General features: G+C 39.6%; 1 protein-coding gene across 3 annotated transcripts in view; it reads left to right on the top strand.

Annotated features, from left to right (window-relative positions):
- Positions 1 to 12,974, top strand: part of dhx38 (DEAH (Asp-Glu-Ala-His) box polypeptide 38) — a 95,973-nt gene that overhangs the window by 63,856 nt on the left and 19,143 nt on the right. For all 3 annotated transcript variants that reach the window (XM_085991729.1, XM_085991727.1, XM_085991728.1), the window contains 5 exons: positions 482 to 637; positions 2,304 to 2,438; positions 3,294 to 3,419; positions 4,249 to 4,344; positions 9,808 to 9,929. In XM_085991729.1, coding sequence (XP_085847855.1) covers positions 482 to 637; positions 2,304 to 2,438; positions 3,294 to 3,419; positions 4,249 to 4,344; positions 9,808 to 9,929 — 635 coding nt within the window. The remainder of the gene's footprint in view (positions 1 to 481; positions 638 to 2,303; positions 2,439 to 3,293; positions 3,420 to 4,248; positions 4,345 to 9,807; positions 9,930 to 12,974) is intronic.

Here is a 12,974-nt window from a genome sequence, read left to right on the forward strand (position 1 = left end):
GACATTTTCTGCATCATATGGAAACATGAAGTGAGAGGAGCTAAGTGCTCCATGTTATCCCAGAAATGGTGTGTCAGTAGACATCTGTGAATGCTAGCAACTGGCAGGAGGACCAAAAAATGGTGAACTTTGTGGTGACTCCAGAAAACTCAGATTTCCACTAGGACAAGTTCAGTAAATACCAGAAAAAAAGTCAGATTTTTTGCTCGGATCAGTTTTTCTTCTCGCTCCGATCCAGACATCAGAGTGGTTCTCTGCGGTATTCTTTTAACCAGTCTCATTAGCGTCAGAATTTTGATGCATTTTTGCACTAATGTCTTATGTTCAACATAGACTGGAATGGATGAGATTTTTGTTCTCTTTTTCTTTTGTAGGTGAAATTCCTGCTTTCTGAAAGGCGAAAGTCAGTGTGTAAAGCTAATATCTTAAGCTACCTAGGTCACCAAACGTGCTCATTATGGTATGTGTGTTAAAATTACAGGGTCGAGAGGAAGAGAGTGATCAAATGAGAGAGAAGTTTGCGGTGCCAGAAAGTGACCATTTGACATACCTTAATGTTTACCTGCAGTGGAAGAATAACAACTACTCTACCATCTGGTCTAATGAACACTTTATTCATGCCAAGGCTATGAGAAAGGTAATGTAGCAGTTAAGTCCCTGCGGTATTAACTTTTCCATTGGTGTGCGTATTAATAGGTGTTCGGATTTAAGTGCTTGTTGTTTCAGTAACCAGATAAATTCAATGAGTGAGAGACTAGATCTGCAAAAGATATGGTCCTATTATCCACGGTGACCAGAAATGTACACCGTAATCCAGGTGGGACTGCACCAGTACGCTGTACAAAGGTAGAAAAATGTCCTGAGATTTGTGCTCAATTCCTCTGGCTTTTCAGCCCAAGTTCCTATCTGCTCCCTTTACTGTTGATGAACAGTGCTTCAGGAATCTATCCACTAGTATCCCTAAACCCATCTTCTGTGTTATATCCTGAAGAATAATACCATTTAGACTTAAGGTTTCCTCCATGAACACCAACACAAAGAATTAATTAGGAATATTTGCCATTCCTTGATTATATGTTTAATACTGATCTTAATCATGCATGTAGGCTATAATCGTTAATTCAATCGTATTACAGAAACCATAAAGCGTTTTCCTATCTGATCACTGTTTCTGGTCCATTGCTCAAAAGCTAATCATGTATTGTATGAATCCTTGTTAATTGAAGGCAAGTTGCCTTAGGAGGCTATCTTGAATGTATTCAATAAATGTATTCCCTTTCCTAATTGTGCTGCCATTTTCCTTCCAGCCTATATTCAGGCTAAAATTTCCCATTGTTATCACACTTTTCTTCTTGCAGGCCTCCCTAAAGTGCATATACATAGATTCTTCTGTTAAATCATCACAATCAGGAGGTCTATCAAATACACCCACAAGTGTTTTGCATTCTTTCCTGTTCCTTAACTCTACTGATAGTGATTGCATTCATTTAGATCCCTCCTTTCCAGTGCCATGATGGTGTATTATTAATACTGCTCCCCCTTTTATATTTTATCCATTCTTCCTAAATTTCCTACATCCTGATTCATTTAACTCCCAACCGTGCCCAGAATGCAACCAGGTCTCTAATTGCTATGGCATCTATCCCCTTAATGGGCTTCATGTTTCTAGTTCCTATATTAGTAATACTCTTGCCATTGATATAAAGGCATGTTATTCGATTAACCACTTTCCTCCTCTTAGTTTTCCCATCTATTGGCCCTCTTACACTGCAGATGTCACACTTTGCTACGGACACAAAACAACCTTAATAAAAAAGGCAGTTACATATATACTGAATGGACTGATAGAGGTCGTGTGTCTTGTACGACTAGTGTGAGGATGAAAAATCTGAATGGGAAGCGTCGAATAATTATCCTCCCACCAGTGAGCTGGTGGGTCATTTATTGATTTGTGCAATGCTCGGAGATAACAAAAAGAATTAAAAAAGATTAGAAAAAATAATCTTTGTGGAATGTAGCATTCTGTGCCACAAACTGTTGAAGCAGAGTCCATAAATTCTTTTTAAAAGGAATTAGAGTGCGCAGAAGAGTGTGATTAGACTAGTGGCTCCCGGTCAGGCCAACAAATGCCTGGGCATAGCTCCTAAACATTCCCTCTTGAGGAATAGAAATTTTGTGTAAGATAGGTTGTCAAGGAAGGAACACAATCCAAAGAGGTATGAGAAGAAATACTGAAAATTTGAAGGAAGTGCGAGAAAGAAGTTGCAGTGGGTTTATTGACTTGTCTGCCTTTGTTGTCAAAGGTCCGAGAAGTTCGTTCCCAGTTAAAAGATATAATGGTGCAACAACGCATGAATATTGTATCCTGTGGTACTGACTGGGATGTCATCAGAAAATGCATCTGTGCAGCGTACTTTCACCAGGCTGCAAAACTCAAGGTAAGAAAACTATTTAAATAGGTACATATTCTTAATTTTGTAGTTTTAGGGATGACTCCCAGTCCCCACCCCTTGCTTTATTTCACTTCCTAAAGTGCAGTGCCTGAAATTTCCAACTCCATTGCCTTTGGCCTTCACTGCCATGGTACTTCAACCTGCTGTGTCACTAACTCCGTGTTCCATCTAAGGATGAAGTGCAGAAATGACCAATCATATTGATGGTACTTGGGGAGAGGACTCTGTGTAGCAACTTTTTTGTGCATTATTGCTGTTGTGGAATGGCTGCAGTGTTTGCCATACATAGTCACTGCGCTCCAAAAATAATTTACTGTGTGAAGTACTTTGAGATGTTTTGACATGAAAAGATCACACCGAATATATCTGCCTACGGCCAGGCTCTAAAGTTAATTGTTTATCACTTTTATTCACTGCAAAATTCTGTGCAACACTCATCATCATTAAAGCAACTTTTTGTCCAATGTTACGTTTTTGCTTGCTCCAATCTTAAGTCTGCTATAATGTATCATATATCCCATACCAGGTGCCACTCGCCTAACACACCTGTCCTTGCTGACCTATATTGGCTGCTGGTCCACCAACACCTCCAAATTAAAATTCTCATCCTCTTGTTTGAATTTCTCCATAGCTTTGCCTCTGTAACCTTCTCCAGCCCTACAGCCCACCCCCTGAACGTTCCAATCCTATAAAGTATTAATGATTCCTATAACTTTCTTTTGAAGTGGTGACTCATCGTGATAGGAATTCTTCAAAGTTTGCGTACCTTAGCTTTGCAACCTTCAGCTTTTTATCTGTAAGAGATGAGTAGCTCTTAACGTTTTAAAAAATGTTTTGCAGGGTATAGGAGAGTATGTGAATGTGAGAACAGGCATGCCTTGCCACTTGCACCCGACCAGTTCACTTTTCGGTATGGGATACACACCAGATTATATTGTCTACCATGAACTAGTGATGACTTCAAAGGTAAGACTCAGAGCTGAAAACTGAGCTAGGATACTAGTTTTTGTTGAACAAAAACAAAAATAATTTTAAAATACTGCAAACTATATATCGCATACTGTTTACTGCAGGGTTTGGGGGAATCTTAGTGGAAAATTTGGTTTAATTTAAACTTTGTAGATACTGAATAGAATTTCAATAAGAAAATGTTTATCAGAAAATATTTGTATGTGCTTAACAATGCACCCTAGTGGCTAAACTGAAGATTTGAAAAGCTGCACAGAACCTAATAGTAAATATGGATTCATATGAAAATGTGTCTCTTAAAGAAATAGGTATGTTTGAGGAGTTTTGACATTGGCATTGTCTTGTGATCTCAACCATATGTTACATATCTGGTGGTTTAGATAGGAAAATCTTGGAACTTTAAAAAAAAAAAAAAAATTGAATATTGTAGGTTATGCCATCCTGCTGCTGCATACTGATAAATAATTTATGGTCGGATCAGAATTCTACATTTAAGTCTTTTCCCAGATTAATAGCTATTTATAGTGGGAGAGTGTGGTAAATAATTTGGTGTATTAAGTTTCTACTTTGACCAGGTATCTTTATCTGATGTCGTCACCAATTTAGTGTCCTCAATTTTACTTATTTTAGTACCACATGAAAATGAAGGGGTAGCATTATTAGAACGGTATTCTTTGTTGAAACAGCAACATTGAATGGTGAATCTGCAGGGTAAATAATCCTTATTTGTCACCAGAAGGGAGATGTTGCCTGGAAGTACTTAATTTTTGACCTGAAGTACTTGATTTTTGACCTGCTGCATGATGAATTCAATTGTGTTTTCCAGGAGTACATGCAGTGTGTTACTGCAGTGGATGGGGAGTGGCTAGCTGAACTTGGACCAATGTTTTACAGTGTCAAGCAAGCTGGTAAAACTCGACAGGTAAAACATACCGTCCCTTTAATGTAAAAATGTAACCATTCTGTTTGGTAAAACAGAAATTTGTGCAAGCCGTGCTAATGTTCTGTAAACTGAACCACAGGATGGTGGTAACTGGGAATGGTAGCATAGTGGTTATGTTACTGGACTAGTAATCCAGAGGCTTGGACTAATCCAGAGAAATGAGTTCAAATCCCACCACGGCAGCTGGGGAATTTAAATTCAGTTCATTAAATAAATCTGGAATAAAAGGCTAGTATCATTAATGGTGACTATGTGACCCGGTCTGGCCTATGTGACTCCACAGCAATGTGGTTGACTCTTACCTGCCCTCTGTAAAGACCTAGCAAGCCACTCAGTTGTACCCAACCGCTAATAAGAGCAGCACCTTCTCGGGGGCAATTGGGGATGGGCAATAAATGCCAGCGACGCCCACATCCCATGAGCGAATTTTAAAAAATGCTCGTGTTTTGATTATAAATAGATGCTATTTTCACAAAGTAATTGAATTGAAAGAGAGAGTATGAGAATACATTAGCGGCTAAAAGGGAATCCAAAAGTCTTTTATAAACACACAAATAGTAAAAGGGTAGTCAAAGTAAGGGTGGGGCCGATTAGGGACCAAAAGAAGATCATCTTGTGGAGGCAGAGGGCATGGCTGAGGTACTTTGCATCTGTCTTCACTAGCGAACGTAGCAGTAAAGAAGGAGGCAGTAGTAATATTGGATAGGATAAAAATAGATCAAGAGGAGATACATAAGAGGTTGGCAGTCCTCAAAGTAGAAAAGTCACCCGGTAAGTAAGGGTGGAAATTGCAGGGACTCTGGCCACAATCTTCCAGTCCTCCTTGGATATGGGGGTGGTGCCAGAGAACTGGAGGATTGCAAATGTTACACCCTTGTTTAAAAAGGTGAGAGGCTTAAACCCGGCAACTACAGGCCAGTCAGCCTATGGACAAAATTAATCGGCATTTGGAAAAGTATGGGCTAATAAATGAAAGCCAGCACAGATTTGTTAAAGGCGAACTGTGTTTGACTAACTTGATCAAATTCTTTGATGAGAATAGTGCATTTGATGTTGTGTATATGGACTTTTAAAAGGCATTTGACAAAGTACCAAATAATAGACTTGTTAGCAAAATTAAAGCCCGTGGGATTAAAGGGACACTGGCAGTGTGGTTACAAAATTGGCTAAGGGACAGAAAAATAGAGTAGTGGTGAACGGTTGTTTTTCAGACTGGAGGGAGGTACACAGTGGTGTTCCCCAGGAGTCGGTATTGGGACCACTGCTCGTTTTAATATATATTAATGACTTGGACTTGGATAGACAGGACATCATTTCAAAGTTTGTAGATGATATGAAACTCTATAATGTAGTGAACAGTGAGGAGGATAGTAACAGTCTTCAGGACGACATAGACTGGTGAAATGGGCAGACACATGGCAGGATGTGTGTGTATTAAAAGTCTTGCGTGTGGCAAGTAAATCTTTATCTTTTGTAAGGCTTTTCCACAAACCTTATTTCCTGTTGTCATAGAAACATAGAAAGATAGGAGCAGGAGTAGGCCATTCGGCCCCTCGAGCCTGCTCCACCATTCAATGCGATCATGGCTGATCATCCAAATTCAGTACCCTGTCCCTGCTTTCTCCCCATATCCCTTGATTCCCCTTAGCCTTAAGAAATATATCTAACTCCTTCTTGAATATATTTAATGAATTGGCCTCAACTGTCTTCTGTGGTGGAGAATTCCACAGGTTCACCACTCTCTGGGTGAAGAAATTCCTCCTCATCTCAGTCCTAAATGGCTTACCCCTTATCCTTAGACTGTGGCCCCTGGTTCTGGACTCCCCTGCCATCGGGAACATCCTTCCTACATCTAGTCTGTCTAGTCCTGTTAGAATTTTATAGGTTTCAATGAGATCCCCTCTCATTCTTCTAAACTCTAGTGAATTTAAGCCTAATCGACCCAATCTCTCTTCATACGTCATTCCTGCCATCCCAGGTATCAGTCTGGTGAATCTTCACTACACTCTCTCCATGGCAAGAACATCCTTGCTCAGATAAGGCGACCAAAACTGCACACACTACTCAAGGTGTGGTCTCACCAAGGCCCTGTACAACTGCAGCAAGACATCCTTGCTCCTGTACTTGAATCCTCTCATTATGAAGGCCAGCATACCATTTGCCTTCTTAACCGCCTGCTGCACCTGCATGCTTACCTTCATCGACTGGTGCATAAGGACACCCAGGTCTCGTTGCACTTCCCCTTTTCCCAATCTATTGCCGTTCATATAATAATCTGCCTTCCTGTTTTTGCCACCAAAGTGGATAACCTCGCATTTATCCACATACTGCATCTGCCCAATCGCCCAACCTGTCCAAATCGTACTGGAATTTCTCTGCATCCTCCTCACAGCACACATACCCACCCAGCTTTGTGTCATCTGCAACTTGGAGATATTACATCTAGTTCCCTCATCTAGATCATTAATATATATTGTGAATAACTGGGGTCCTTACACCGATCCTTGCGGTACCCCACTAGTCACTGTCTTCCATTCGGAAAAAGACGTGTTTATTCCAACTCTTTGCTTCCTGTCTGCCAACCAGTTCTCTATCCAAGTTAGTAGCTTACCCCATTCCCATTTGCTTTAACTTTGCACGCTAGTCTCTTATGCGGGCCCTTATCGAAAGACTTCTGAAAGTCCAAATACACCACATCCACTGGTTCTCCCTTATTTATTCTACCAGTTACATCCTCAAAAAATTCCAGTAGATTAGTCAAGCATGATTTACCTTTTGTATTTCCCTACAAATACTGATTTCATTCAGTTCCTCCCTCTCATTAGACCCTATGTTCCCCGACATCTCTGGGAGTTTATTTGTGTTCTCCTTTGTGAAGACAGAACCAAAGTATGTATTTAATTGGTCTGCCATGTCTTTGTTCCCCATTATAAATTCCCCTGATTCTGACTGCAAGGGACCTACGCTTGACTTTACCAATCTTTTTCTCTTCACATATCTATCGAAGCTTTTACAGTCAGTTTTTATGTTCCCTGAAAGCTTACTCTCATACTCTATTTCCCCCCCTCTTAATGAATCCCTTTGTCCTCCTTTGCTGAATCCTAAACTGCTCCCAATCCTCTGGTTTGCTGCTTTTTCTGGCCAATTTATATGTCCTCTCCTTGGATCTTATGCTATCCCTAATTTCCCTTGTTAGCCAATGTTGAGTCACCTTTTTTGTTTTATTTTTATGCCAAACAGGGATGAACAAATTCTGTAGTTCATCCATGCAATCTTTAAATGTTTGCCATTGCCTATTCACCATCAACCCTTTAAGTAATATTCCCCAATCCATCGTAGCCAACTCGCACCTCATACCATCGTAGTTTCCTTTATTTAAATTCAGTACCCAAGTCTCTGAGTCAACTACTTCACTCTCCATTTTAATGAAGAATTCTATCATATTATGATCGCTCCTCCCCAAGGGGCCTCTCACAACAAGATTGCTAATTAATCATTTCTCATTACATAATACCCAGTCTAAGATGGCCTGATCGCTAGTTGGTTCCTCGACATATTGGTCCAGGAAACCATCCCGTATACACTCTAGGAATTCCCCTTCCACAGTATTGTTACTAATTTGGTTAGACCAATCTATATGTCACATTTTTCCACATATTTCAACATTTATAATGGGGGTGGGGGGGGAGAAACCATAGGAACATGCCAATATTTTATAATTGAAAAAACATATTAACATTTGTTGCACTGTACTGGCAGGGCTTCTGGCCACTAGGTGGTGGTATGGCGAAGCTGCAGTTACAAGCCTCCCAACGCTGGTGGTGCTTTTTTGGCACAAGTTGCCCAGCTCTGCTTTGTATTTAGCTTTTTACTGGATTTTTACATTGTGCAATTTTTAAACTTTTGGATTTTGGCTTGCTGATTTTCCCTGGCCTGCTTGCACCACATTCAGATCATTTAATTTTTTTTTACAATTTGGGCCGCTGACGTTCCCCCTGGCCTCCTGTCCCTACTTTCAGGCCTTCCACTCCTGTTCTAGGTGCTCTAATCACAGAATCTCTTCAAAACAAAAGTGATCATAGCAATTCGTAAAAACACTGCAATAGCTGGCATGTAATTAATTCCTGGTTTTGTTCCTTTGACTTGGTTCCAATCCTACCTATCCCAATGCACCTAGCACGTATCCTACAATAGTTTCTGTCCTGCCTGGCAGTCACCTTAAGAGTGCCCCATGTAACAGCGTGCAACCTCCACTCTTCTAACTCTGGCCTCCTTTTCAACCCCTTCTGTACTGGCAGTGGGCACGTGGCTTCAAGCTTCCTGTGGTCTGACATCAAATAAGAGTGGTAAACAGCAACTTCACTTCTGAAAGCGTGATTCTCTCTCTCCCTGGCTTGCCTGTACTCTGTCCCACTCCTGTTCCATAAATCACCTACACTCAGTCTTGTCTCCATCCCTCAAGGTGGAAAGGAAGTTATAAAAAGAATGTGGGAAAACCTTACAAAACATACAAGACTAAACGAGAATAATTTCATATGAGCTGTAGTATTCCTGTACCATGGAGTGTTGATTGCAGGTTTGTGCACGCTATTCCTGAAATATCTATTGGAAGTGTGATGGTTATTCACTTAGAGAAAATTTGTAAATGCCCAATATAATTTTAACCTGGTTCAATCTGCCTGCTTAAAAATGTGATACAACATTTTAACTTTTTGTTCATCTGTTATGCCAATATTAAAATTTAATCCCATTTTAGTTAAGTGGAAGTGTATTTTACATTTTGTTTGCGACTGCCCTTAATGTCTCATCATCACAGCCTACCCACTCCTACTTGATGTCAGTTCATAGGAAGTTTAAGCCAGGTGTCCAATCCCAGTACAGAAGGGGTTGAAAAGAAGGCCAGAGTTAGAAGAGTGGAGGTTGCGCACTGTTACATGGGTTACTCTTAAGGTGACTGCCAGGCAGGACAGAAGCTATTGTAGGATATGTGCTAGGAGCATTGGGATAGGTAGGATTGGAACCAAGTCAAAGGAACAAAACCAGGAATTAATTACGCACCTGCTATTGCAGTGTTATTATGAATTGTTATGATCGCTTTTTTTTAATAGTTCTGTGAATGGAGCAATATGTGTAACTTTGAATAATGGAAAGATTTGGAGCTTTAGTAATAGGCCAATATACCAGAAACAACAAATTTGATAAAGTAAGATTGGGGAAATTAGAGAACTATGCAACATTGATTCATTATATCTCCAAAATAAATTTTAAAAATTGTAATCTGGTTCCTGTTATGGTACACAAGTCGTACTGTAGTCAGCAAGGTTTTGAAATGGGTGATACTGAATGTTTATTCCCTAGAGACCAGTAAAAGATACTACGTTGGCTGGGGTTGTACTTTAATATGGCTCTTGAATTATTATGCAATGTAATGATCTTCAATAGGAGAATCGTCGTCGTGCTAAAGAGGAATTGTCTTCCATGGAGGAAGAAATGGCCATGGCACAGGAACAGCTTCGGGCACGAAAGGAAGAACAGGAAAGAAAAAATATTCTGAACAGTGTGAGGTATGGATCATTTTGTCGTAATCCCTATAATATGCTGTTCGATGTTGCATCACTTTGTAGTTTTTAAAAGACTTAACATGACCGTAAGCTTAAAAGGACAAGCTATCCATGGGAAATTCATTATAGTCACCTATAGGTGAATTCACCTATTAATGCGCACTGCAGTACTGCCTTTGCTTTGTATGTCTCATTTACCCATAATCTGTTTATTAATTCAACATCATTTTGTATTTGAAATAATCCCACAGGTGACCTTCGTGCAATCAAACTGAATTTGATAATTTTGCTTTCAAAATCTATTTGAATATGGTAGCAGAAACATTCAAATAGAGAACTGTGTACTGTAGGTTAAACCTTCATGCAAGGTTTTTCAATGGCCTGGGGTGTGATTTTATACACCAGTTTGAGTAATCCTCTTTCACTCTGACCTGTCGGCATAAAATTGCTGGTGTGACTTAAATGCTATATTTATTTGTCAAAATTTTCAGAATAGGTTTGGAAAAGGACCACGAAAAGAAATGGCGAGACTAGTAGAATTTATATGCAGGCTTCAGAATTTTGACAAGTATGAGAATTCACTCACGATAAAAAAATGCAATAGCATTTTTTTGTTTGCCATCAAATATTGTGCAGTTTTTCTTGATTTTTGAAAAGCTAAATTTTTCCTTGAATTTTATTTTTGATTTTAATGCAACTCGCTGGAAAATGAAGTGCATTACATTGTTATCCCTTGGCTTTTAGCTGTGTGATCGACAGAGGGCGCCACAGTTTCATTACTGTGTCAGCTGTGGCTCAGTTGGTAGCCCCTCACCTCTGAGTCAGAAGGCTGTGGGTACCAGAGACTTGAGCACAAAAATCTAGGCTGACACTCCAGTGCAGTACTGAGGGAGTGCTGCACTGTCGGAGGTGCCGTCTTTTGGATGAGACGTTAAACCGAGGCCCTGTCTGCCCACTCAGGTGGACATAAAAGATCCTATGGCACTATTTTGAAGACGAGCAGGGGGGTTATCCCTGGTGTCCTAGCCAATATTTATCCCTCAGTCAGCATCACTAAACAGATTATCTGATCATTAACACATTGCTGTTTGTGGGAGCTTGCTGTGTGCTATTTGGCTGTAAAGTGCTTTGAGACGTCTGGTGGTCGTGAAAAGCGCTATATAAACGCAAATCTTTCTTCTTACTGCATATGTATTTTCAAAATCCCAAGCACTTATAGTTGGAATATTCTAAGTAAAGGATCTGTAAGAAACATGTTTTTGTATTTGTGCTGAAAAATACAGTTCTTAAATGTGCTTCTAAACATAGGATATAGAAAGAAAGAACTTACATTTATGTAGGGCCTTTCATGTGTTCAGTACACCCCAAAGTACTTCACCAATGAGATGCTTTTTAAGTGCAGTTAAGTGTAAACACGCCAGCCAATTTGTGCAGAGCAAGATCCCACAAACAGCAAGTGAGCAGTGACTGGCTTATCTGTTTTTGATGGCGTTGCTTGAGGGATAAATGTTGGCCAGGGCATTGGGAGAAAGTATCTGTTCCTCTGACTAGTTTCATGGGATCTTCCATTTGAACAGACAGGGTTTCGGTTTAACAACGCATCTGAGATGGCTCTTCCAACAATGCAGTACACCCTCAGTATTGCACTGAAGTGTCGGTCTAGATTATTTGCTCAAATTTGAATCTAGATTTTTTACTCTGAGACAAGAATACTAATTTAGCTCAGCGATAGCATTTTCAAAATGAATGCAAAATAAATTGTATAAATATGCTTAATTCCCTCTTGCGCCCCATTTTTTGGAATGGACACTTAATTCTGACCTATACATTTCAGGTATTCGTGACACAGCACTTCATATGGATTCATTCTAAACTTTTACCTTGGGTCCTGCAGCTGTTTATATAAACTACATGATCCTAAACTAAGCTGACTATTGAGGCTTGTGTCTGGCTTGTGCTTCAACTTGGATGACTGTTTTGATTCTTGCAGCTACTACTCTCCCACGTTCTCCTTTCTTAGTAAATGCATTTGGCCTAGTGGTGAGCTGTTTGTATATTGGTTATTCTTTAACCTTTCAACCAACTGCTATTGGTTATCTGGATAATAGGAACGATGGAAATTTAACAAAAATGTGCGTACTAGATTTCCATGATGCAATATGTCACATACTTCTAACCCAGTATTTTTCAAAATACCACAGCTATCATTTTGCAACTTTAAATAGAATGTTGAGCAAGAAACATACTGTGAGTTTCAAAATCACATCAGCTTTTCATTTATAAATTGGGAGCCACAATGGGACATCAGGGCTGATTTGCTTTGAAACAAGAACTTTGATTTTACAAATACAGGAAACTTTGGTTTATCCGGAGGTTATATGTCCGGAATACTCGATCTAACGGCAAAAATCAGGAGCCGTTTTCTATATGTTTTTTTAGTTCTCGTTGCTTTTTTTCCCCCCCAGTCAAGCACTGCAAGGTCTGTAGCTATAGCAACAGCTTCAGCTACAGACGCTTGCAGCTGCAGCCGACTGTTTTGAAGCTGCAGGGTTTGTTGATTCACACGGAGCTTCTCAGTTCCGTATGTTTAAACATTAACTCTGATATGTCCGGCACTTTTGATGTTACGGCACCAGCTCGGTCCCGTCCGTGCCGGATATCAGAAAGTTTCCTGTAGATTACATTTTTTATAGAACAACCCACAGAACAAAAATCAGTCTTATTTAGTAATATGGCCTGAAATGTAGTGAAGTTAAATGCTGCACTCGGACTACTATGAACGAAGTCACTGGTCCTCATCCAAACTTACCAGCCCAAGTAATTTGAATAAACTTTTAATTTGAATAAACTTTTAATTTCCATCCTTTTCGCTGTTCCACTTTTTCCATTTAATTCTTTATTCTCACTCCTTATTTTCTCTGTATTCTATTTAAATAAAACAGTAGTTCTGTTGGCTCCTCTTTAAAAATAGATTTTTTTAAATTTTGTATTTTAATTTTTATAGTTTCAGTATTGTCCTGTATTTTAATTGTTATTGTTTCAATATTG

This window comes from Somniosus microcephalus, chromosome 6 (genome assembly GCF_052327205.1).
Source record: "Somniosus microcephalus isolate GS21.2 chromosome 6, FLI_Smic_1.0, whole genome shotgun sequence".
NCBI lineage: Eukaryota > Metazoa > Chordata > Chondrichthyes > Squaliformes > Somniosidae > Somniosus > Somniosus microcephalus.